The following is a 24,855-nucleotide window of genomic DNA, read 5'->3' as shown; positions in this document are numbered from 1 at the left end:
GGGAGTATGGAATTTATTTTATTGTTCTGAGTCTGGATGCGTGTTCCTTAGACATCACGGTTCCCGGACGGAGGGGACGTGTCCCCTGTCCTGGCCTCGTAATGCCATGGGCCTGTTGGGATTGTTTTCCAGGTTCAAAGTGCACTGAGAAGGCTTCACAGTTTTAATACTTCCTAGATGCTCAACCGAGGCGAAGTGACAAAATGGCCCCCCCACCCCCGCCCGCCAGAAAAATAAAACCCCAAGCCCCCCCCGACAGCAGCTGCTACGGCCGTATGAAAAAATAATACAAATTCTTCTTAAAAAATAGATTACACAGAAAGAACCCAGAGGACAGAGGGCCACGGCGGGGGAGGGGGATGGGGGGAGGGAGACACCTGGGGAGAAGCCCCCCCCCCCCGGGGGGGGGTACTGAGATGAACTGCGGGGGCGGGGATGCTGGTGGACACCTGCCTCGTCCGCTCTGCCCAGCGTCCCTCTGGGGCTCCGCCCGGCAGCTCTGACCCGGGGCCCCGACTCCCCTGTCCCCCGCGGACCTTCCCTTCACCCTGAGGCCTGGTACCTGCTTCTCACTAAAGTGGCTTCAAGAAAGACACGAAGAGACCCAAAGCCAAGAGAGGCCTGCGGCTGAGCGACCGGGGGTTTCCATCCTGCAGGGGCAGACCTCTCCGCCTTCGGGGGTTTGAGTAAATATGGATACCTCCGGCTACGAGACACCCCCGGGGGCGACGCACCCCAGCCGCGGGGCCTCTCCCTCACTCCGCGCCCTCCCCTGCCTATCCGGGCGGTGGGAGGCGTCTACCAGTCCAGCCTCAGAGGCGCTGCAGACGGGTGGGGGTGCACAGGACGGCTGGGGGGAGCGCGGAAGGGTGCAGGATGGGGCTGGACTCACGCGGGCCCTCCGGCTCATGCAAGGAGAAGCGAGAGGGGGCGGCCCCACCGCGGCGGAGGTAAGGCAGGGCGAGGTGACTGTGTGTGCGCGCAGCCAGGCCAGCTCCGGGGCCTCGGCCCGCAGGGGAGGAGAAGGCAAGGCAGGGCCCGGCGCCAGGGAGGAGTCTGGGGGCTCCGCACCCCGCCAGGACCCGCAGAGGAGCAGCGGTGCCGGCGGTGGGGATGGGGGCGGCTGGGTGGGCCGGGCTCAGTCGGGGACCTCGGGGTGCGCAGGCAGTCCGCTCTCGCCGCGCCGGTAGGTCTCCCAGAAGCCCTTGTCCAGCTGCTCCAGCTGCGGGCCCAGCGGCAGGTGGCCGGCCAGGTGCATGCGGAGGGTCTCCAGCCACTGCTCCAGCTTCCCGAAGGAAGGCCTGAGGGGGCACAGGCGGGGGCAGGGGGTGTTGGGTTCTGCCCCGGAGGGGACGGGGCCCACCCCTAGGGCTGCCCCTCCCTGGGGAGCCCAGGCTACACTGACCTCTTCTCAGGGTCCAGATCGCAGCAGCGCACGGTGATGGGGAAGAAGCTCGGCGGGCAGTTCGGGGGGCAGTAACGGTCCAGGAAGCCTCGCACATTGAGGCCGAAGTCCATGGTGCGGGGCAGGTAGTCGGGGTCTGCGTTCACCCGCCCAATGATCTGTCCAGCGCAAGGCCCAGCAGTTACCCAGGGTAGTGGAGGGCTTGGCCGGGGCAGGGTGGGGGTGGAGGGGGTGCCCCGGTGGCTGGGAGCAGGTGCCAGGCCACCACACTCCCCCAGGGGTACAGCTGCTGTGGGCGGCTCCTGCAGACTTCCAGCCCGGGCCCCGGGAGTGTCGGGGGTGGACCGGAGCCACCAAGCCTGATGCCGACTGTCGCCCGCCCCCCGGACCTACCTCGCACAGGACGATTCCAAAGGAAAACACGTCCACCTTCTCATCGTAGCTGCGGCCTGGGTGGAGAGACCGGCTGTCAGCAGGCGAGGCTGGCTCAGGGACCAGGCGGCCGGGGCCAGGAGGGGACGCTAGCGGTGTCCACAGGACCAGGGCTTAGGCTCTGCCCCCTTACCCCCCCAACCCTACCAGGTCTGCGCAAACCTTTGGGGGATGAGAATGAGAGCCCTGGGCAGGGCTTGACCACTGACCAGCTGTGACTTTAGGCAAGTCATGGACCACATGGTGGCCTCGAAATATATCCATGTCGGGTGACATGGATATCCGGGACGGATGACCCCTGCTCTCTTAGAAATAAGGTCTTTGACCATATGATTGCTAAGGACCTGGAAACGAGAGAATCCTGGGTTATCTGGGTGGGCTCTAAGCACCGTTATGAGGGTCTTAGGAGGAAGAGGAGACAGGAGAGGCGGCGGGGGCCACAAGCCTGAGACAGCTCCCGGCAGCCGGGAGTGGGTTCTCCCCTCAGATCCCTGGAGGGCCCACGGCTCTCCTGAATTTCCGACTTTGGGTTTCCAGAACTATGAGAGAATTCATTTCTGTTGTTTAAGCCGGCCAGCTGGTGGAAGTCTGTTGACGGCAGCCCCGGGGATGGGCACAGGCTCTCTGAGGCTTGGGTTCTTCAGCTGTGACGTGCGGCGTGCGACTGTCTACCACGCGACATTAACGACCCGTACAGCTGCTCCCCCATGTCCGATTCTCACTAGTTTACAAGCCTCAGCTCCTCAGCGGATGCTCACAGACCCCCTTAAAAGCAGGGAGCGAGCCCCGTCTTGCAGGCTGCCAGCGGGCCGGGACGTGGGTGGTGCTGCGCTGAGGGGCCCCATCCCCTGGCCATCCCGACCCCGTGTGTGCACCTGCCCGCGCGGGGACTTTATAGCACGCCGTGAGGCCACACATGGGGCACTGGGTGATGGGCCTGACCAAAAAGAAATGGAGCAGGAGAGGGGCCCCACCACCTACTCCCTGGGCCCCGTGGAGATGTCGCCTTGCGTGGGACATGCTCATTTGATTAAGCTCAGGATCTGGGCGTGGACAGAGGACGGTACAACCACGTTCCTTATGAGGGACGCAGGCAAGGAAGGAGACCTGACAACGGACAGAGGTCAGAGAAGGGGCCAGGGTCCTAGCCTTTGTCGGCGAAGGGGCCTTTCGGGCCAAGGGACGGAGGCAGCCTGTACAGGCCAGAAGGGAAAGGGGTTCTCCCCTCGAGCCTCCAGAAGGAACCCGGCCCAGCTGACACCCGAGACCGACGTGGACTTCCCACTCCCGGGACTAGTGGTAACTTGGTCTCCAAGCCACGCGGGGGGCGATCTGTTACAGTGGGACAGGGAACGGGTCGCAGGAGGCGAGGAGGGAGCCGAGGGGAGGAAGCGGAGGCCGGGGACTGGGGGGGGGGCGCCCACTCACCGTTGATCATCTCGGGCGCCATCCAGTATGGGTTACCCACCACCGTGTATCGCTTCTTACGGTCTGGCTTCTTGAGGCTTCGCAGGTCCGCGGGCTGGGTCTTCTCTTCCACCATGAGCCGGGCCAGCCCGAAGTCGGCCACCACCACGTTCTTGTTCTAGGGTGATGAGGAAGCAGGGCCACGCTGGGACAGGCTCCCGGCACCACCAGCCCACCCCACGCCCGGTCGGGACCGGTCCGCCGCCGGCTCCGAGGACATGCCCCGGACTCCTGGGGGCCTGGGAGTACTGTGCCCGCCCTGTCAGGGTGCCAGGGCCGCCGGGCTGCATGGGGACGGTGGTGGCTCCCCTTCAAGACCCAGGTGCTCTGCTCTGCCAGGGATAGCTTTGTCTCTTACTCCTCCCTCCAGCAATCTGGGGAGGTTATTTTCACACCGACTTCACACAGGCTATTACTCAGGCCCAGAGAGGTTAAGAAAGCTGCCCGAGGCCATCCAGCCGGTCAGCTCCACTGTTTGAGGTTTGCAGGAAGCCCCTGTACGCCCCGAACCCTGCGGAGTGGAGATGCTGACTGCTGTGTCTACCCCGCAGGATGGAAAATCAGGGGGCGCCTGGATGGCTCAGTTGATGGGCCTCTGCCTTCCGCTCGGGTCATGATCCCAGGGTCCTGGGACTGAGCCCGGCATCGGGCTCCCTGCTCAGTGGGGAGCCTGCTTCCCCCTGACCCCCACCGCCTGCCTCTCTACCTGCTTGTGATCTCTTTCTTTGTCAAATAAATAAAATCTTAAAAAAAAAAAAAAAGATGGAAAACCAGGGAAGGGCCCCCCTGAAGGGCTGGGGGGCACCCCAGGGCACCGGTGACAAGTCAGGGCGCTGGGGAGGTCCTCTAACGGACCCTCTGTGCCAGCACCAGGATTGGCCATGGTGCCCGGACACTGAGGAGTGGGCCCAGAGTGGGAGGCCGCGGCCCCGGCCAGGGGGGGCTTAGAACCAGGCTCTTTTTTTTTTTTTTTTTAAAGATTCTATTTATTTATTTGACACAGAGAGATCACAAGTAGGTGGAGAGGCAGGCAGAGAGAGAGAGGGAAGCAGGCTCCCCGCTGAGCAGAGAGACGGATGCGGGGCTTGATCCCAGAACCCGGGGACCATGACCTGAGCCGAAGGCAGAGGCTTTAACCTACTGAGCTACCCAGGCGCCCCAGGACCAGGCTAACTCTTAAGAGAAGGACTCTGTGTCGCCTCTAGGAGTGACACGAATGCGGACAGCTGCCTAGAGGACACTGTACAAGGACAGCAAGCAAGGGAGGGGCTGAGCACAGGCAGGGTCTGCCAGGATCGTTCAAGGGCTCCTTCCAGCCCCATCCCTCTGTGCAGGCCTCCACTTTTGAGGGGCCCCCCAGGGACTAATGATACAATAGCCGCCCAGACCCTGCAGTGGGAAACAGCGAAGGCTGACCAGCCAAGGGTGACCAGTGGATCCTCAGAGGCCCCAGATGGTGGGCAGAAGTTCTGCTTTGTGCAGAGATGGATTCTGGGGATGGCGGGCGGGGAGCTCACAACTCCTCATCCTCAAGGGATCCTCATCCTCAAGGGATCCTCATCCTCAAGGGATGCCCCCTGCTGCGGGTGTCGGTCACCCTCTCCAGGCCCTGCAGGCCACAGGGGCTCAGCCCTGCAGTGACGCTCATCACCAGCAGGGGCAGTGTGAGTCCCGTGGATACAGCCCCGCCCACCTCGGTGCTCAGCTTTCTGCCACTTTCCAAGTGCAGGTGGCCCCAGAGCCTCCGGGAAATTCCCAGTGGGCTGAGACAACCGCCCCTGCCCCCCAACCGCACGGACTCTACGGCAACCAGCTCATAGCTTCCCCAATGTCATACTGCCGGTGCCTGAAACCCTTCTTGTGCTGAGTTCATTCAGCAAACACCTGCCTGGAGAAACTGCCTCCTCCACGCCTGGATCTCAACCTGCCTAGTGGGATGAAGAGTTTCCTTCTCCAAATTTATGTCCACTTAGAACGTCAGATCGACTGTGTTTGGACACGGGACTTCTGCAGATGCTACCAGTTCAGATGAGATTATACTAGATCGGTGGGGAGGGGGTCCCTAAATCCAGGGCCTGCTGTCTTTGTACGAAGAGGACACACCGTGAGAAGTCAGTCTCTGGCAGAGGCTGCAATGATGTGGCTGCCGGCCAAGGAGTGCCAGCAGCCTCCGGAGCCGGGAGAGAAGCACGGGACAGATCCTCCCCCAGAGTCTCCAGGAGGAGCCCACCTTGTCAGCACCTGGTTTTGGGACTTTTTGCTTCCTGAACCCTGCGAGTGCGTTTCAGCCACATCCAGGCTATGGTTCCCCCAGGAAACGAGGGAGCCCCGTCTCTAGCTGGGCATGGTCGGTCACCCCCCGCTATGGGGCCTATGGTCCCTTCCATCCCCACCTCTCAGACCCTGGGCTCGCAGCCCCTCCGCAACCCCCACTTCCTGACTTCAGTGCGTGCCCCCCACCCCCCAGCCTCTGGGAAGCCGGCCTTGACCACGCCCACCCACACACCCAGGCCTCCCTCCAGATCCGGGGTTGTTGGCGTTGCGTGCAGCAGGCCCAGTCGCTGTGCCGTGGGCTGTGTTGGCGACAGCCGTGCTCACGAGCCGTCACGGGTTACCCATCACTTTTTCCTTTATCCGTTTATCAGAGCCTCCCAACAACCGGGAGCCACGGTCCAAGCAGATGGCCGCGCCGGGTCTGGCGGCGGCCTGGCACTGCTTCCCCGTGAGCCAGAGGAGGCGTGGAGGAGGCAAGCCAGGATCGCCGTCCCTGCAAGGCCTCCCGAGGCCAGGAGTGTGCGGGGTGGCGGCGGGGGGGGTGTCCTCCCTCCCCGGGACCCAGGCTGCTCACCTCTCGGACCAGGCAGTTGTGGGAGTTGAGGTCCCGGTGGATGATATTCATGGAGTGAAGGTAGGCCTGGGGGCAGGGGGCACGGAGGTCAGGGGGCCGCTGTGCCCAGGGAGCTCAGCCCAGCCCGGCCCTGGCTCCCCCCACTCAGACGAGGGAGGGGTGCTCCTCCCGTCCCCCCGCTGACGCCCTCTGCTTGCTCTCAGAGCTTTCTGACAGCTTCTGCCTCTGACTTTCCAGTAAAGAGTTAGGTTAGTGGGACAGAGTTTTGGTACAAGTGGGGTCAGCTCACCAGCCCCCCCCCCCCCGAGCCTACTCACCATCCCTGAAGCGATGTCTTTGGCAAAGCTCACCCTCTGACTCCACGGGTACTGGCTGTCCTGTGGGGGAAGAGAAGGGCCAGGCTGGGCAACGGGGCCACGGCGGCGGACGGTCGGGTGAGAGAGATCAGCCAGGGCAGCGAGCGTCCCGGCGAGTCCCGTGACCGCCCCCCTCCCCACTCTCTGGCACCCACGTCTGTCCGCATCGAAGGGGTGTGTCTGGAAAACTCGAAAACATCATTCTCGGGGCGCCGGGTGGCTCAGTGGATGAAGCCTCTGCCTTCAGCTCAGGTCATGATCTCGGGGTCCTGGGATCGAGCCCCGCATCGGGCTCGCTGCTCAGCGGGGAGCCTGCTTCCCACCACCCTGCCTGCCTCTCTGCCTACTTGTGATGTCTCTCTGTCAAATACATAAATAAAATCTTAAAAAAAAAAAAAAAACCAAAACAAACAACAACAAAAAAACCCACATCATTCTCCACTATGGGATTTCAAACACAAAGCGGGGAATATTCCTCTATGACTCCTGACCCCTCTCTTTGGAGGAAAAAAAAAAAAACACCATCTTCTATCTTCAACACAATCCTGTTCTTTCAGGTTTTTCGAAAATCCGAACCTGCTTTCCTGTAAGGGCAGACAGACGTGCCCAATGAGAATGCCTACGGGGCACCAGCGAACAGGGCTCTGGGCTCAGATCCTCCGGGGAAATGCTTGGTTCTCCCCACTGCCGGGGACCTTGCTTTGCGGGGTGAGGACACTGAAGCATATCAAAGACGGGTGTGCAGTGAGGAAGGCCCAGAGGGTGTAGCTCGGCATTTCCAAACTGAACTTGACCAGAGCACCCTTTCCAGGAAGGTGCACCTGTTAGGGGCCTGGCCTGCAGGGACCCAGCCTGAGGAGGGGGAGGCATCCGGGGAGCAGGACCGCTCGGTCTCGGTGGTGGTGGGGGGGGGGGGACACCAAGGCGGGGCGCCATCCGCGAGCACCGGGGTGCTGCCGGCTCCTCCCTAAATCTGTTTTCAGTTTGGATTTGCAGTTTTTCTTCAAGCCCTTAAAGAAAGTTCCGAATTTCGCAGAACATAGTAAACAGTATAAAAGCCCCCCCATGGGGACCGCACAAAGGTGCCTCTCCTGAGGGGTTCCACCCCCAGCCCAGACAGGTAAGGCTGGGTCCGGCTACCCAGGGCCCGGGTGGGGTCAAGCCGGGGGTCCACAGGATGGCCACCCCAAAACAGCCTGTGTGTCCGCTCGGAGGAGCTGCTGCCCACTCTGGACCTCTGCTTTAGGTGGGAGTGGGCGGTTCCCCGTCTCCCTGTCTGATTCAGAATCACTGAAGGGGCTGGGGGGCCCAGAGAGCAGCCGCCCGCCCAGGGCCCGGGGTGCTGGTGGCGGGGGTGGGGCGGGGAGCGGGCAGGATCTGGACGCTCACCATGCTCTTGATGATGCCCCGGAGAGTGCCGCCCTTGATGTACTCGGTGATGAAGTTGAGCCTCTTGTCCTTATAGAGCACCCCGATGAACTTGAGCACGTTGGGGTGCTCCAGGCATCTCATGACCTTCACCTGGTGGTGGGAGAGATAGGCTAGGCCTGGGGCGCTGCCCCTCCAGAGGCCCCCACCGGTCCCGGAGGTGGAAGAGTCCCCACCCGTCTGGTCCCCGTGAGGTCTGCGAGGGCTGCACCCACCCCCCAGCGATGCCCCTGCCCGCCTCATTCTCCAGGGGAGACACTTTCTCTTCTTCCAGCCTGTGGCTTGAGTGTCTCATCCTCCCGGAACCCCGTGCCGCCCCCTCGACAGAGAAGTCTGGGGAAGGGCGGGGCGGGTCCGCTTGCCGACCTCCTTGAGGAATGTCCTCTGGGTCTCTTCGTCGAACCTGATCAGCTCCTTCATCACCATCACCTCGCCCGTCTCCCGGTGTGTCACCTGTGTGGGGACACCGAGGCACAGAGACTCAGCACCGGCAGACAGAGGCTCTGCTCTCTGCTCACCGTGCAGGAGGCCCAGCTGCTCCCCAAAACTGCAGGGGAGACGGACACACCCGGCTTGAAGCTTTTCATGGGCATTTCAGGGGATGTCCCCAACCCCCGAGGGGCGGGACTTATCGACCGCCTCACGGATGAGGCTTCCTGAGAGCCCGAGGTCACCCAGCAGGAGGGAAAGCGGGTGGCTGGGGTTCAGGTCCAGCACCGCCCGACCCAGAGCCCAGCCCTCTTTCCTCGGCTCCGCTGGGAGGTCAACTGGCGGCTCTACCAGGGACTCCCGTCCCCCGGGATGGGGACCAGGCACAGGGCACCTTCTGCAGGATCCTGAACCTTCCAGCCCTGTCATAGTCAGGGGACATCAGAGCCAAGGGTTTCTCCTGGGGGACTGTGGGAAGGGGTAAGCAGTTGAGGCTGGCCTCAGGCTCGGTGCAGGGCCCCGGAAGGACCCTTCTGGATCCCTCCCCCCATCTTCCAACCATGTCCTCCACATACAGTTCTGGGTCTCCCTGAAGTGGGTCCCCCCGTCCTGCTAACCAGCTCAGGGAAGCCCGGCCGGATGAGAGTATGGGCCAGGGAGTCTGGAAGCTGGGTGCCCCTTCCACTGTGCGTTCCTGGAGGCAGGACGGACAGGTCTCACCGGGACCGCCCCCATCCCCGCACAGGTGCACCCCGTACCTTGATGGCCTGGCCAAAGCAGCCCTTGCCCAGCACCTCCCCGTGGATGAGGTCCGACGGCCGGAAGATGCGGTGTGGCCGGCAGACCACGCGCAGGGACTCGGAGCGCCCCAGGTCCTTGCGCTGGGAGGCCGGGGAGCTCAGGGAGCCGGCTCCGGGAGACCTGTCGATGCTGTAGCTCCTCCTGGGAAGGTGCACGCGGGGCTCAGTGTTCCCGGGGCACACAGGCACCAGGCCTCAGCCCTGACCCCTCCTGCCTGCCACGCTCCCATCCACGCCCGTGCACTGCACGCAGTCAGCACCCCCACCCCAGCGCGGGAGAGCGTGGCACGGGGCGGCCCCCCTGGGTGGTCGTACGGCCCTCACCCCATCCTGACCCGGTACCCAGGGCCCTGTCCTAGGCCTGCTATCCTGCAGGTGCCTCTGCAGCACCGTCTGCCCTCGGCCTTCTCTGCCGGGGGACCGGAGGTCAGGGGCTTCATCTCCCAGCATTCGGGCGCCAGGCCCTGGGGTGTGGAGCCAGATAGCCTGGCCGGGTGCTGTAGCCCTGCCGTGTGAGTGGCTCCCCGGGCCAGCGAGGCCTCCAGGCAAACTCAGACAAGCAGGAACCACAGCCCTTCCCCACCACCACTCTCAGAGTACGTGCGATTTCCCCAGGAGGTGCCCCTTCCCCCAAAATCTTTGCCCGGAGTCCTGAGCAGGCCTCACGGTGTGTGCTGTGAGGACCCAGGCTGCCTTTGGGTTTCTTCCTCGTGCTCCCCCTCCCTTCGAGAGTTTGGGGCTCCTGCACCGCCTGCCTGGGCCCCTGCCATGGCCCTGTGAGCCATCTCTGGGCTCGGGCACCTGGTGCGCAGGGAACCAGCGCGTCTCTAGAACACTCCCAAAGACATTCGATGCTCCCACTGTCCTGAGCTACCTGTCTATCCTCCCTGAAGCCAGGGTGCTGGTCCCCCCTGGAGCACTCCGTAACCCCCAGCCGGGGCAGCTGTGCCCCTCTCCCACCTCTCATGACCCTTCTCCTGTCTTAGCCTTCTGCACCCCCGACTGGCCTGCTTTTCTGCAAGGCACACTCGGCCACCAGACTAGGGGAGCCTCGAGAGCAGGGACCAGGCCCCATCCCCCGAGACCTGGTTTCCAGTTACATGGCACAGGGCTGACTTACAGGACAGGCTTCTGCCGCGTAGAGCTGCCCACCTCCCCACTGGGAGTGGGAGTTGGGGAGCTCAGGGGGCTGGGCTCAGGCCCTGGCCCATGGCCCAGTGTGTCGTGGGGGTCGTGCTCGAGGGTGAGTTGCAGCAGGCGGCTGGTTTCCTGGATCAGCAGGTCAATCTGGGGAGAGCGGGTGGGCAGATGGGTTGAGTCCGAGGCGGGGGAGGAGCCCCGACCCTGCTCCCGGGACCCGGGACCCGGGACCCGCACCTCATCCAGGGGCACATTCCGGATGGGCGTGCCATTGATTTCCAGGATCCGGTCTCCGACGTGGATGGAATTCTTTACGTCCGGGCTCATGCAGCCTGGGTCCACCCTGGGGGTAGAGAGAGGAGTGGTCAGACCCCTGCCTGCCTGTCCCCCGGAGCCCTGATGGGAAACCAAGGCGGAGGGGATCAGACCGGGGTGAGGAGGAAGCGACTTTCTCTGTGGCATGCCTGACCGATGGCAGCGGTCTAGATCGGCAGTTCTGGTTTGGGGGAAAGAATTCTGTCACCGACGCCGGTTGTCGGCTGTGGCTGTGAAAGCGGAGAGAAGTGGGATTTGCTGCTCTAGTCCTGGAGGCTCAGACGGATCCTTCCAACTGTCTGGTGCGTTTCAGGCAGACGAGTGCCCCAGGAGGAGTCCCCTGCGGGTCTGGAACCATCGGCTTCCTGAGTCCCAAACCGGCCCCTCGAGATGAAGCAGAGGCTTCTCCTCCCGCAGACTCAGAGGGAGGGGCCGGGAGCCCACCCTGAGCCACAGCCGCGGGCTGGAGGCAGGACAGCACCCACGCTTGGACCTGGGGAACGGCCAGTTTGCCACATTTATCTGCTTCTCTGAACCCCTCGGCTACCTTGTCTCCACGCAAGCTTTTTTAAGGGACGTTCACGGTCTCTGCGCCGAGATGGGGAAGGGGCCGGCAGTGGGACGGAAAGGAGACCGGGGACTTGAGGGACAAAAGTTCCTAAGGGGGCGGCTGGGTGGAGCACTTGGTTAAGCGTCCGACTCGGTTTCCGCGCAGGTCACGGATCATCTCAGGGTCGTGAGATCGAGTCCTGCGTCGGCTCCGTGCTGAGCGTGGAGCCTGCTTGGGATTCTCTCCCTGCCTCGGCCCCCGCCCCCTCCTCGTGCACATGTATGTGCTCGCTCTCTCAAAAAGAAAAAGGTTCGTTCAAGTTCTCCATCATCAAGGGTATAGTCTCACACGGGGGAGAAGCTCTCCCTTACCCTGGAAAGCCAAGTCATTCGTGGGAGAGGAAGAAGAAACTTGGGGACCACCGCGGTGTAGCCATCGCAGGAGTAAGCGAGACAGCCAAGAATCCTGCACGGGTGCCCAGACCATCTGGGGAAAGGCTGCTGGGGGCAGGAGGTTTACAGACTCAAATCTCACAAATGACTTATTGATGATGTTTCAAAGGGAAAAAAAATATCCTGGATAGCAGAGGACTGTACTTCTGACCGAGGAATCAACGGCGGGCTTTACTGACTTCGTGGGTCAGGTCGGCGGCCGCAGGAAGGACACGGCATCACGACGCGGCATCAGGTCAAAACCCATAACCTGAGTCTGACGAAGTGGTCAGAGCACCAAGTCAGCCAGACCTGGATGGAGGGAGTTCTGCTTAACCGCTGGCCCGTCCTCTTTGTAAATGTCCAGCTCACGGAGGACGACGAAAAGCTGAGGACTGTCACAGATTCAGAGATGGAAAGGGACACACGGGTTCAGCGCCATGTATGGTCTTGTGCTGGAGGCTGGGTGGAGGGAAGTAGCCCTAAGGGTGTTGAGAAAACCAGTAAAACATGAACGTGGGCTGGCCAGTGGATCCAAGTATCACGTCGGTGCTCAATTTCTTTAGCGTCGTAACTGTGCGATGAGACACGATTGGTAATTAGGCAGGAGAGCGCCCTTGTTTGTAGAACCATGTCAGGTGTCTGGTGGGGGCAGAAGGGCCAGTAGAGCTTGGAACGGAATCTCGAGCCACTTAGTAAATTTTCTAACAGTAACGCGTACGTATGTGTATGTGTAAATATAAATCAGTCCAATGTACACATACGCATATGTAGAAAGAAACGCATACCCTAAATGTGCCCCCCTGCCAAAAAGTTCCATTAGTGAACATCCCGTAAATTTGAAAATTTCCAGATAAAAACTCGGAAGGGAGTCTATTTCGTCGATACAGTCTTCTTGTGGATGCGGTCTTCGAAGTGTATCCCCCAGCCTCCCTGCCTCCCCCTGATCTCCTGCTGGGGCACAGATGCAGAACTCTCCTTCCGATGCTGCCGGACAAAAAGCGAAGTGGTCCACGGGGGCGGGCTTAAAACAAACACGTAAATCCGCTCAGCAGCCTCTGGGCAGGCAGGGCGGCTCCTCCGAGGGGCGTGGTGGTCTGGGCCGAAACTGCCGGGAAAGCAGCTGCCGGCTGGGCTGGCGGAGGCTCCGCCGGCGAGGGAGGCAGGAGGAGTGCCGTTCCTTGGCTTTCTGTTCCTAAAATCCTGCCTGGCTTCCAGAGACCAGCTGGTCTGGGGGTTCCCCCAGCTCTCTCACCAGTCTGTCTGCCCGCTGCTGTAGACGAGGCAGCTGCTGGCCTGGCTGGCGTTCATGGGGCGCGAGGCGGGGGGGGGGGGGGACAGGCAGAGGCAAGGTTAAGACCGTTTGCATCCTGCACCCAGCACCTCCCCCCTCCTGACCCATGCCTCGCGGTGGTGCCACAGAAGCTGGCACTTGGCTCCCAGGCCCACTAGTGACTTCTCAAGGAGTCCATCAACGCCCAGGAGACATCTTAGAAGGCTCCAAGGTGTCCAACTGCCTCTCTGTACAAAGCCCAGAGAGGGCAGGGGGCTGCTTGGCGTCACACAGCGGGCTGGCCAACTCTGCTGGCTCCTTTATCTGCCTTCTTGCGTTTCACACCTTTTCCACATCCTTTAGAACCCTGGTTAGGGACCACCTGCCCATCGCTGATCTTGGTTCCCTGAATCCTGTCGGCCCGAATACGTTTTTTCTCCCCCCTTCTTGAAGACTACTTTCACCAAGGACAGAATCTTGGGCTGATGGTTATTCTTGGCTCAGGGCACCGAACACATCCTTCTGCTTCTTTCCAGCTTCCCCACTCTCTGTGGAGAAATCAGTGGCCCCTCTTCGAAGATGTCTATTTTTTATGTTTTTTGAGAGAGAGTGCTTGTGAGCAGGGCGAGAGGGAGGGAGAGACTCAGGAAACCTCCGCATCCAACACGGAGCCCGCTGTGCGGCTCCGTCTCACGACCCTGAAATCATGACCTGAGTGGAAATCCAGACTCAGACGCTCAACCGACTGACCCACCCAGGCTCTGTGGCCACTTTTAAGGACTTCTCTTTCACCTCAGGCGCAGTAGTTCCACGGGATGGCGTGACCCACGGCTGGATTTCTTTTTGTTCTGCTTGGGATTTACTGGGCTGGAGGTTCGTGGATTGGTATAGTTCTAGGATGTTCTCAGCCACTGTATCTTCAAACACCACCTCCTTCCTACCGTCTCGTGCTTCTCCTGGAACCCCAAATGGCTTCCCTATGTCCTAACCTCTGTCCTCCACGGGTCCTAACCTCTCTTTCGCAGCTTTCATCCTGTTGGTCTCTGCCTCTCCCTTCAGTAGCTTAAAGCCCTACCCCACCGTTAAAAACCTTGCATTGAGGTTTCCGTTATTTCGTTCCTAGGGGTTCTGTTTGATTCTTTTCCATTTACTTGGAATTTATTCGCTCTTTGCTCATTTCTTCCAAATCTCTCTTACTGATTACAGCACACGGAACGTACTGATGTTGTATTGTGTCCAATCGTCCCGGTCCCTGGAGGTTCTGTAGGTCTGGTTCTCCTTCCTGTGTTTCGGCTGGCTGTTCCTCACAGGCCCCGCCTCCGTATGCGTTCAGTGATTCTTCGCGGAACTGCTCATCTTCCTTGGGACACTTAGCTCAGGAAACTCAGTGAAAGGACCTGCATCTGATTCTTTCAGGGACTGGAAACACTGCTAGTGGGGAAGCACTTGAAACTTGTACCCTGGCGACTTGGGAGTTTCTGAGCCATCCAGGCCTCCGAATTTGGTTTGCAAACCCAAGTTCATGAATTCTGGGAGGAGATTTCCCCCTCCCCTTCCATTCAGGCTCCAATCAGTTTATCTTTCGGTTCTGGGAGTGGGGGACTGATGGAAGGTGTGGTCTGTCTCTCATTCATCCATACCCGGAGAGCCCTCTGGGATCTCAGCTTAATGGAGGAGGAGTTGTCTAATGGGACTGGCTTTCTGGAGCCGGTCAGGGCTTCCAGAGGCCCAGCCAAAAAAAGGACTTAAAAACTGAAGCTTAAGTTGCCTCAATTTCAATTGGGCCTCAGGGCATGGCCGTCTTCAGGGGTTCTGCTGTCTGTCCCGGACTCCCTGCATCCATTATCCTTGACTTGGTTACTCCCCTTTCTTGTTGGGTGACATATGGACTAAAGAAGTTTTAAAATATTTTATCTAACGCTGGTCGTGGTTTTTAAAGGAATGAGTGGACCAAGGATGTGGCATACCAGGTTGTCAGAGCTGGGTTCTGTGTGGCCCAAATGCTTCCCAGCCCTAGAGCCCGCCACCCCCCTCCACCCAGAGCACCCACGGGCAAAGCCGGACTCACCCCTGGACCCGGACGGTGTGGGAGTGCTCCGTGCTGCAGCCCGGCGGGCCGTGGGGGGGGTCGATGGAGACGGACAGGCCACGTCTGCCATGAGCCGAGGCCGGGATGGACACGAGGGTAACCGTGTGGGGCAGGCGGGAGCCGGGGGAGTCGGGCAGGATCTGCTCGATGACGGGGGTCACCACGGTCTGGTAGTAGCAGTGCCCACTGCGAGGGCCATGGATGGCAGGGACCCAAGGAGGGGGAAGAAAAGGGTGTGAGGACAGCTACCAGCATCACCGCTGCCTCCCCAGGCTCTACCCGCGCCCCAGGCTCTTCTCTCCTGCCCACCTCCGGCTCCCCAGGGCAGGAGGGGCCGGAGGGTCGTAACTGCCCCATAGGCCCGGAGCAGGAACTGAGCATGTCCAGCCCAGTCCCTGCCCCCTCGGTCATTCTGGGCTCGTCTACCACTGTCATGCTTGTGAGCCGGCCAGGAAAAGGCCAGGGGATGAATCCAGTTCAGGAGGAAGTCATTAAAAGCCCATTTGGGACTGAGCCATGCTGCCCGGGGAATCCAGCTTGATCAGCACCATCGAATAAAGAATCGGTCTGGTCTCTGTCCTGGTTCCTGGGAAAGAGGCTCTGAATCTTTGGAATGTAAGTGTCCCTCAGCCCATACCTGAGCTTGTGTTAACAGATGACTCAGGGTGGGGGGCAGTCACCAGGAAAAAACCAACCACGTGACTAGATGGTGGGCCTGGGACCCAGCCCGACCTTGGAGGCGGCAGCAAGGGTGGGCAGTGGAAGAGTAAAGCTCGATCACGTGCCCAATGACTCAACCAATGGTGCCTCCATAATGAGACCCCAATAAAAACTCTGGTGATGTCAAGGCATGTGGGGGCGTCACACGTCCTGATTCCGAGGTGCAGGGGACGCATGGAAACTCCACATTTGGGGACCCCTCCAACTCTGCTCTTTGTGTCGCTTCTGCTGGCTGGTCCTCATACAGGAGGATCTGCAGCCTTGATCAAAACCCTTGAACTCGGGGTCATTGTGGGCTGGGCCGAGCTTGTGGGGTGCGTACCAGAACTGCACCCCTGTGATGTGGAAGAGCGGGTTTCTGGGGGGGGGGGGCGCGACCTCCCTGTGACTCCCGCGTCCTCTCGGTGACTTCCGAACTTGTCCTCACACCTGCCCCACGCGGGGAGGAAAAGGATGCTGGCGCAGGAGGCTCAGAACGAGCACCCCGGGCTTGGAGGGGGCCTGGGCACTCACCAGTACAGCTTGGAGTGCTCCACGAGTGTGTAGGTGTCCCCGTCACCGATGAAGGTCCCGCACGTGAGGCAGATGAAGCACTCGGGGTGGTATTTCAGCTCCCCGGCCACCTGGCAGGGGGGTGGCGGAGACAACCCAGCTCAGCAGCCCCTTCCGCCCCTCCGGCTCCTCCCCTTGGAAGGACAGCCCCGAGCCAACTTTGGGGGCCCGACTGGCTGGCTCTCGGATGCTGGTTCCAGAGACACACAGATAGACCAAGGGGCTCAGAGGGCCGGGGGGGGGGGGGGGCAGAGTCCGAACCAGCGAAAAGGCGAACCAGAGAGGGCGCTTACCATGACCAGTCCCTTGGTGATGTGCTCTGAGCACCCATGGCAGGACTCTCCATAGCGGGCCCAGTAGTCTCTCTTGCAGAAGAGCTGCCCATCCTTCTCATAGTACTGGTGTGAAAGGGGGGCACTGCACTCACAACACCTGGGGGGAAGAGGCACAGGGACTCAGTCTGGCCCCTTTCCCCAACAGCAGGTGCCCCTGTAAGAATGAGAAAAAGGGCCACCTTCCTTGGGCAGAAACAGCGTGTGCTGGGGCCCAGGGCTCAGCAGGTGGAGTCTGGGATGGCTTCAGCCAGAAGCCTCTGTGCAGTGCACAGCCTGCACAACCACCCATGGCCATTCTGCCTCCAGAGCACCAGATCACCTGGCCAACCTGCCAGCCCCAGGGTGAGAAGTGCTCTTCACTTCTGAGCTCCTGTCCCTCGTCATGCAAAGGAGATGGCCCAGGGAAGGCAAACGACTTGCTCTTGTGCTCACCAGTCCGGTGGAGGGGGAAATGGAACCTGGGCACCCGGGACTCGGGTAGGGCTGATGCGGATGGCCGTGACCTGGGGGGAGCTGTGGAGAACTACCAAAAGCCGGCACCTGCCCACTGTCTGGGCTCAATGTACTTAATCCACACTGGCCACCATGAGGCAGATGAATTCTGGAGGCTCAAGATGGCTGAAGGTCATGGGATGGGTGCCACAACCCCAAGCAAAGCTCCTCCCTGTTCCACTATGATATAAGGCAAGAATGTAGCTTGGCAGACCCCAGCCAGCATCACTGAAGACAGAGGAGCTCCCTGATTCCTAGATCTTATCCAGCACTTGGGTGCTGAGGTCCCAAGAAGGGGGCACAGCCTGGGCCAGCTCAACCCTGCTCAACCAGGACTCCAGCGCCGGCCCCCGCCCTCAGAGGAGCAGTCACACCGTAGGTATGACACCCAGATGTGCAGTCATCAAGGCTGGGACCTCCTGCTTTGCCAGGAGGGGATACAGGACAGGCCCAGCTGGGGCTCCTTAAAGGACCTGGGGAGAAATGAGAAAGCTTTCTGCTTCCTTCCCTGTGTTATCCCACAGGCCAGGAACTGGACCTACATGCCTGGCTTCCTTCCACCCAAGTGAACTGGATGGGGACCAGGGGCTCAGCTAAGTCAGGACAAGCAACTGCAGAAATACATGATGTCCCAAGAGCCAGGAGCCATGCTGGGTTTTGGAGAGCCTGACGGAGGGTCCTGGCTGCTCAGGTACGTCTGGGTCAGAGTCTGCAGTGAGTAGACAATCTGTCAGGCTCCTCCACTGCCCTCTAAGCATGCTGGGTCATGTGCCAAGGTCATGCAGGGACAGGGGACCAGGCTCAGAGCTCAGTCCCAGTAAGGGAACAATCCAGGAGAGAGGAGGGGAGGAAAGACGGGGACCTGAGTGAGACCGCCCGGTCCCCGGCGGGGCAAAGAACCGTCAGTCTCTGCGGCCAGCCCCCTGATGGCGTGACCTCACTCACTGATGCTCTTTAGCAATGGCAGATGAAGAGGGGGGAGAGGGCGGCAACCCAGAGTAATGGTGGGACACTGTCCCTTTAAGAGGATCCAGCCAGTTCCCCATTGTCTGGGAGCCTGAGGGGAGGGGCTGGGGGACCACAGCCCGGGGGCTGAGGGTCGAGGAGGAGAAGGCACAAAGCGCCTGGGTGCAGAAGCACCCGGGTGGGGGTGCACCCAGGAAGGGGGGGCATCCAATGAGCTCCCCTAGGAAAGGTGGGAGTGGGGGAGGGAAGGCCTCCGGAGACCGCCCTGGGGCGAGAGAGGAGGCAGCGGAAGCAGCGCTGGCCGGGAGCCATGACGTCATCCCCAGCCCTTCCTGCCCCCGCACACCCGGCCCCGGGGCCCCGGCGCCCTTAGGGGGCGCATCTCACCGCGGGGTGGGCGAAGGGGCACGGAAGGCTCGGGGCCTGGAAGGAGGCCACCCAGGAGGAGGGGGATCCCCAGTGCACGCCCTCAGGGGCCCCCAGCCTGGCGAGAAGGTGCGCAGCCGAGGAGCCGGCTCCGCGAAGAGGCGGGCGCGCGCCCCGCACCGTGACCTTGGCGAGGCTCCCCCACCGCCCGCGCGCCCTGTGCCATCCGCGAGTGATTCACTTTGCCCTTCCACCGGCTAGACACTCGGCGCGTCACAGCAATGTCACCACATTAGTCTCCCCCTCACTGCGGGCTGCCGGGCTGCAGGAAGCAGGGCCCCGCCTGCCTCTGGTGGGTGGCCTGGTGGGGGCTCCCGGCAGCTGCCTTCCTCTGGGGGAGGAGAATGTTCCTCTCCAGCCGGCCAGCTCCTACACACCCGCACTAACATTCCTCACTGTAGTCGCCCCGGAAGATGGGGCGCTGACTCCCCCAAGGACTGGGAGCCCATTTGGCTCCCTGGTCACCACTTCCTTGAAGTCCACTCAGTCAGTCACCTGGCTGGAGTGCCCCCCATGCAGCCTCCATCACCAGCCCTGGCCGGCACCCCCACTCTCTGCCATCACCCCAAGGGCTCTCTGAGGTCCCATGCCAGAAGTCCACAAATGCTGGACCCAGAGAGAACAGAAGTGGTTCCTGCAGAACACTGAACCTGGAGAGGGTCCGCCCCGAGCATCCCAGACTGCCCCTGCGGAGGGGGTCTCCACCTCAGACAGGGGAGCAGCTTGGGGCCGGCACTCAGGGCCTCAGTGGACCTCTGCATGTGGAAGGCACAGAGGAGCCCCTGGCCCTGTCCATCTCTTCACCTCTCAGACTAGTATCTGGCCACCAGCCAGAGCAGGGAATGGGGGGGCTCTTAAGGGCACCCCACCCCTGCTGCTGCCTCCAGCAGGGATGTCAGGGGGGAGCACCAGGCACTGCGGGCCGCAGAGAAGGCCCTGGGCCGGACAGAGGAACTGCTGGAGGGCAGGCAGGCACAGGTCCATTCCTCCCAGGGATGCCCTCCAGCCAGGGCCACATCCCCGGACACCAGGGGTGAAGAAAAAAACAGTCCGAGGACCAGCCTCACGGGGAGACCGGACCAAAGGGCCAGAGGAAGGCTCAACAGCTGCCAGCCTGCCTCCCCCAACAGGCGGCCAACAGTGACCAAGGAGTTTCAGTTCTCCTGCCCCCGGAGCTGCCCGCTCCCAGGTAGGTCTGCCCCACAGGGCGGCCTCTGGCCCCAGGGGGCCCTCAGACCAGGCACCCAGCCTGAGGTGTGGGCTGGGTTGGGCAGGGGGATTTGCACTTACTTGGCTCCTCTGAGGAAGCGGCTTCTTCTCAGGGCCAGCATCCCTTGCCACAGGGGTGCAGCGTGGGGGGGTGGGCCCAGCCAGCTGCTTCCCCATCCTACTCTAGGCCCTCAGGATTGGAGGCCGCAGAGGGTCAGAGGGTGGGGCCAGAGCGGCCACATGGTGGGGGAGGAGGCTGCAGGGCTGCGGCTGAGGAGGCTGAGGAGGACTTGGTCCAGGCCCACAACAGGAAGCCGTTGGGGGGCCTTCTGCTGGTGCAGGCAGGGAGGCGGGCCCCCCACTCCGCCCTCAGCCCTGTGCACCTCGGAGACTGCCCTTCAGGCCCCTTAGCCTCTGGCTGGACCAAGGGATGCTTGGGACTCCCTGGGGACAGGGACAAGCCCCAAAGCAGCTGCTTCTTCCGGTGTTGCTCCCAAGGGGACAGAGGTCGACTTCCACGAATGGTCTGTCCTCCCTGCCTGAAAGGTTCCCCGGAGAGGGGGAGACCGCACCCTGGCCCGGGCTCTGAACTGCGTGCCTGCTGCGTGCTCACCCCTACTCGCCGGGGGCGCAGCCCACCCAGCCTCCGAGATGTCACCGGAGCTACGGCGGGGCCCCAGGGCCGGAGGGCTGCTGGCTTCTGGGACGGACTCTTTCCGGCCAGCAGCTGGACCTGAGCAACGCTTGGACCACTCCGTCTGGCCGTGACCTCCTGGGAGGTGGGGCCCACAGGAAGTGGGACAGCTAGAACGGAGAAAGGAGTGGGCCCTGTGGTGACAGTGACCCCCTGTGCTAATGCCAGAGGCAGGCGATGGGCCTGTGCAACTCTCCCACGGCAAGGAACTCGGGGCCCGGGAGCTGGTGGCAGCCCCGCGTCATGGTCCCGAGAGGCTCCTAGGGACAAAGCAAGAAGAGTCCAGAGCCCAGCTGCCGGGTGGCCTTGGGACTTGGGCACGCGGTGACTCCTCTCGGACAGAGCTTCCTAACTGTCACGGCGGTGGGGACACCACTGGCCTGGCTCAGGTCTGGGGGCCGTTGGGAGAAGCGCAGACCACTGGGCCAGGAGCACGTGTGGAGGCGAGAATGCTGATGCCGTGGTTCCCAGGGAGCTGAAGGAGCGCCACGCTCCCCAGCGCCCAGGGCAAAAGCCCAGGCGGCTTCAGATGCTCCCCTGCTATTCCCAGTCCCCATTCCTGAGCCCCTCCCCTCTTCACCTCTGCAGTGACTTGGGGCGAGGCCGACACAGGCTCTACCCTGTGGTCGTGTGTAAATGCACAAGTCGTGGTACCTCACAGGGGGATGGTGAGGGCTTCAAGCCATCCAGCTGGCCCTCGAACGATGCCAGAGTTAGGGGCACCAATGCCCACACAGCCACAAACCCATGAGTAACTTTCAACTCCCCCAAACTTCACTGCTCTCGGCCTGCTGGTGCCCGGAAGCCTGCCCCGTAACATCAACAGTCAATGAACACGGGTTTCCTGTGTTATACGGAGCACCTACCGTATTCTTACAGCAAAGCAAGCTGGAGAAAACGTTACTAAGAAAATCACGGAGAGAAGACACCTCTGGTATCAAACGGCAGAGAAATCTGCGTGGAAGCAGACCGGCGCAGTTCAAACCTGGGGTGTTCGGGGTCAAGGGTAAAGTCAAAAACACCCGATAAACAGTGGCTAATGTGGTCGCTCGCGGGAACTGTCCCCTCTCTTCATTTGTCGTCGCTGTCCTAGGTCAGGCCTTATGAGCTGAGATCCCTGAAATACTGTGAAGTCCCTTCCCTGCCAAGTCACCGCCATCTGCCCACTGGGATGGCATTTTTCACTAGCACTTCCGCCCACGTCCCTCCCCTGCTTTCTGCAAACCCTCGGCTGACGCCCTCGTGCCCTTGGAAGGGCCTTATCTTGGCCTTGAGGTCCTGCCACAGGCTGATCCCAACCTTCCTCCCCCGCTCGCTCTTTTCCAAACCAGATGAGCTCTTCCCATTTCTGTCTCTGTGCGTGTGGCTTTCTCCAGCTATCCAGAGCCCTCTTTGTCCCCAAAGGCCCCTTTGTGAACCCCTGATCGGGAGCCCTGGGCCCTGTGCCTGCCTCCCCTCTGGCCTCATCAGCCAGAATCATCGCTGGCTGTGTGACTGGTCGAGAGAATTAACGTCTGTGTCCCCAGTAACGGAGACAACACAGTATCTGATTAGACAAAGTCCTTAGAAGGATGCCAGGCCCTTGCTAAGTTGCAGAAAATGTTGGACGTTGTTCTTAAAGAAAAAACAAATAGACCAAACTTGTCCGAGGTTCCTGCCCGCGGAAATAAACCCCTGAAGCGGGCGGTGGATGCCTTCCCACCCCAACCCTGCTCTTCACCGACTGGCCCTGTCCTGTCACCCTCCACCCCTGCCGGGAGCCGTAACGCCTGGAACTGTTTCCTGCCATACTTCCCCGCGCAGCATGTCTCATGTCTCGAGATCCCGGTTCCGGCCCTAGGGCTAACCCTAAGGCTATCCCCTGCACCTGCCTCTCAGGATGGTCCTGCTGGGGGGCTGGGCTACGCTTGGGTCCCCAGTGCTTGGCCACAGCCCTGACCTTGTTCTCTGACGCTTGGAGCTGCTTCCTGGAGGAAGGGGCTGGTCTTATTGGGCTGTGCCTGTTCACAACCAGCCTGGGTTGTATCCTCCCTCCTCTGGAGTGTGAACACCCCATAGGCAGGGGCACACGGCCTTCCATGGCCTCCCCCTGCCTAGGTGCCAGAAGGCCTCAGTAATACGGGGGGATATGCAGGCCTCCCTTCTCCTCTCCTAAGAGATCTAGGATGACAAAACAGAAAGGCCCCTGGGGACCCCATGCCTCATTTTACAGGTGGGGAAACTGAGGCCACAGACTTGCTAAAAGTCACAGGTGGAAACGGTGCCAGAGGGACTAGCCAGGTCTCCCGGACCGCTGAGCCAGCCTCTGGTTGCTGGCAGGCCTTGCTCGGGGCACCCCCACCCCCATCAGCCTGGCTTACCTGAAGCAGTCTGCGTGCCAGTCAGCACTCAGGGCCTGGAGGTACTGGCCGTCATAGATCCTTTGGCCGCAGCTCGCACACACGGGCAGCTCACTTCCTGCAAGGACACAGGCAGTCAGCAGCCCCTCTTGGGAGGCGTGGTCTGGCGCAGGTCCGGCCTGCCCGGCCCACCCCACGGGGACCCGGCACCTTCTCCTGCACGTACCCAGAGCACCCAGATGCTGTGCCTAGCAGAAGGAGAAAGGACGTGGGTCTGAGAGTCTCACTGAGACCTTGGCTAACTTGCTAGGCCTCTGCGGGCCTCAGTTTCCCTATTTGTCAACTGAAGAGGAGGACAGGATGTCCACTCTCCAGCAACAGCGTTCTCCTGCCGCGACTCCTGTTTAGCAAGGTCAAAGCAGAGAAAGCAAGAGGCAGCATTTAGAGATAAGGCAGCAGGCGACACTCCTGTCATGGCCTCTTTCCTCCCCTGGCTGTCCAGAAAGAGGAAGCTTCAAAAGGGCAGGGACTGGACAGGGCTGGGACGGTGTATCCAGAGCTGAAGCCCCTATAAGAGGAGAAAGGCAGGAAGCCCAGAGGTGCTGGCCTCATCTGAGTTTCAGCTGTGCCTTGGCCTCTGAGGGCCTGGGGCTTTAGAGCTGGGCACTCGCAGACACCTGCTTTGGGGACGCCTGGTGCCTCTTCAAGCCGGCCATTAGGTGTGCTTAGTCATTCTAGGGCCTGGTATCCTTGGAGCTGGGTGGGTCCTGGAGGACCCCCCCCACCAAACCTACTCGTCCCCATTGTACAGATGGGGAGACTGAGTCCTGGAGGGGGCAGGCCTGTCATACAGCCAGGCTCCCAGGCCACAGCCTGGCCCTCCGTGAGGATGCAGGGACCAAAAGGTAGGGAGGGGTGACAGTGAGAAGGGCTCTTGCTCCAAGCAGGCCTTCAAGGGCCTGGGGACGGCTGGCAGGAGCCCTAGGGAAGGGCAGGGCTGGAGGAGTTGGCATCAATGGGACCTGGATTGGACCAGTGAGCCTCTGTGATGGCTGCTGGGGAAACCCCTAGGGGACACCAGGGAGGGAGTCTCAGAGGTCTTCATTCCCTAACTGTCGGGCAAGCCAATCCTTGGGCCCCAGGAAGGGGAAAGGGGCTGAAGAGGAGACTAGGATGAGACTCATCTTCCCAGCCACGACGGATGGCAGGCACTGGGTTTGGTGCAGGGAGAGGGGGTGGAGGCCCCGGGATACCGCCGCCGACGGCTCCCTGGAGGAGGCTTCTCAACCCGGCCCCAACCACCAGTACCGGGGGCCAAGTACCCAGCCCCCAATCGTAAAGACGGGGAAACTGAGGCTTGGCACGTAGCCCCCACCCCCATCTCAAGGTCAAGGAGCTGGGCGGGCGGCACGGACCCAGGGCTGCGGCTTTCCCAGCCCCTTTCTTCCCCGCTGGCTTAGAGACAGGATAAGGGGGTGGCCCCAGTGCGAGTACCCGGGTGGGCAGAGCACGCGGAGGGAGGCCGGGGCCGGCCCGGCAGCGCCTGGGACTCCTCCCGGGTGGTCGTCGGTCGGGGGAGGGGGAGGCGGGGATGAAAGGGAGGAGGGGCCCAGCCCGGGCCGAGCGGGGGGAAACGGGGTGGGAGCGAGTCAGGGAGGGGCCGGAGGGCTCGGGAAGGGCGAACTCAGCCCAGAGAAGGCAGGGGCGCGGCCTCGCGGCAGACCCGGCCTCCGCGGCCGCAGGACCCGGCCCCCTCCCGGCCGCCCGCTCCCCCCACCCCCCGGGCCCCGGCTGCCCCGGCGCGACGCCCCCGCCCGCTCGGCCCCGATGGGCGCCCCTCCCGGCCCGCGCCCCGCGCCCCGCGCACCTTCCTCTCCCATACGTTCTTCCCTCCAGGTGCAACAAAGTAGCGTCAACCTCATGCACTCGGCGGGGGGCGGGGCCCGGCGGGCTGGGGCTGGGGGCGGCCCGGGCCCCGCGAGCTCGCCCGCAGCCGCAGCCGCAGCCGCCGCCGCCGCCGGCCCGGGAGGCGGAGGCGGAGAGCGCGGGCCGGGCCGGGGTGGGCTCGGGGCTCCCGGCGCCGCCGCCGCCGCCGCCTCTCGGACACCGGCTCGGGCACCGGCTCCGCGCCGCGGCGGCCTGGGGACCGAGCGGAGGGG

At 61.9% G+C, this 24,855-nt stretch overlaps 1 protein-coding gene across 2 annotated transcripts; it reads right to left on the bottom strand.

Annotated features, from left to right (window-relative positions):
* LIMK1 (LIM domain kinase 1) lies at positions 1–24,673 on the bottom strand. 2 transcript variants are annotated; one of them, XM_059414706.1, is made up of 16 exons: positions 24,564–24,673; positions 22,718–22,814; positions 16,529–16,667; positions 16,197–16,306; positions 14,943–15,149; positions 10,543–10,648; positions 10,286–10,452; positions 9,124–9,307; positions 8,303–8,389; positions 7,898–8,029; positions 6,470–6,529; positions 6,153–6,218; positions 3,266–3,422; positions 1,799–1,854; positions 1,406–1,563; positions 1–1,301 (listed from the first exon to the last, which is right to left on the bottom strand). In XM_059414706.1, exons 1-16 carry the CDS (start codon positions 24,616–24,618, stop codon positions 1,139–1,141), a joined length of 1,944 nt encoding a protein of 647 aa, XP_059270689.1. In that variant the 5' UTR covers positions 24,619–24,673; the 3' UTR covers positions 1–1,138. The 2 variants fall into 2 exon arrangements, with proteins under 2 accessions (XP_059270689.1, XP_059270690.1); XM_059414707.1 differs by lacking the exons at positions 22,718–22,814; positions 24,564–24,673 and adding an exon at positions 19,745–19,800.
* Between the last annotated feature and the right edge of the window lie 182 nt (positions 24,674–24,855).

This window comes from Mustela nigripes, chromosome 11 (genome assembly GCF_022355385.1).
Source record: "Mustela nigripes isolate SB6536 chromosome 11, MUSNIG.SB6536, whole genome shotgun sequence".
Lineage (NCBI taxonomy): Eukaryota > Metazoa > Chordata > Mammalia > Carnivora > Mustelidae > Mustela > Mustela nigripes.
Note: the sequence above shows the minus strand (reverse complement) of the source record. Positions and strands in the feature narration are given on the sequence as shown.

Coding starts and splice junctions, on each gene's coding strand:
- LIMK1 (XM_059414706.1), bottom strand. CDS start 24,618: ATGAGGTTGACGCTACTTTGTTGCACCTGGAGGGAAGAACGTATGGGA. Junction 16,668..22,717: donor TGGCACGCAGACTGCTTCAG/GTAAGCCAGGCT, acceptor TCTTCCCCCCAG/GTGTTGTGAGTGCAGTGCCC. Junction 6,219..6,469: donor AAGACATCGCTTCAGGGATG/GTGAGTAGGCTC, acceptor CCCTGCCCCCAG/GCCTACCTTCACTCCATGAA.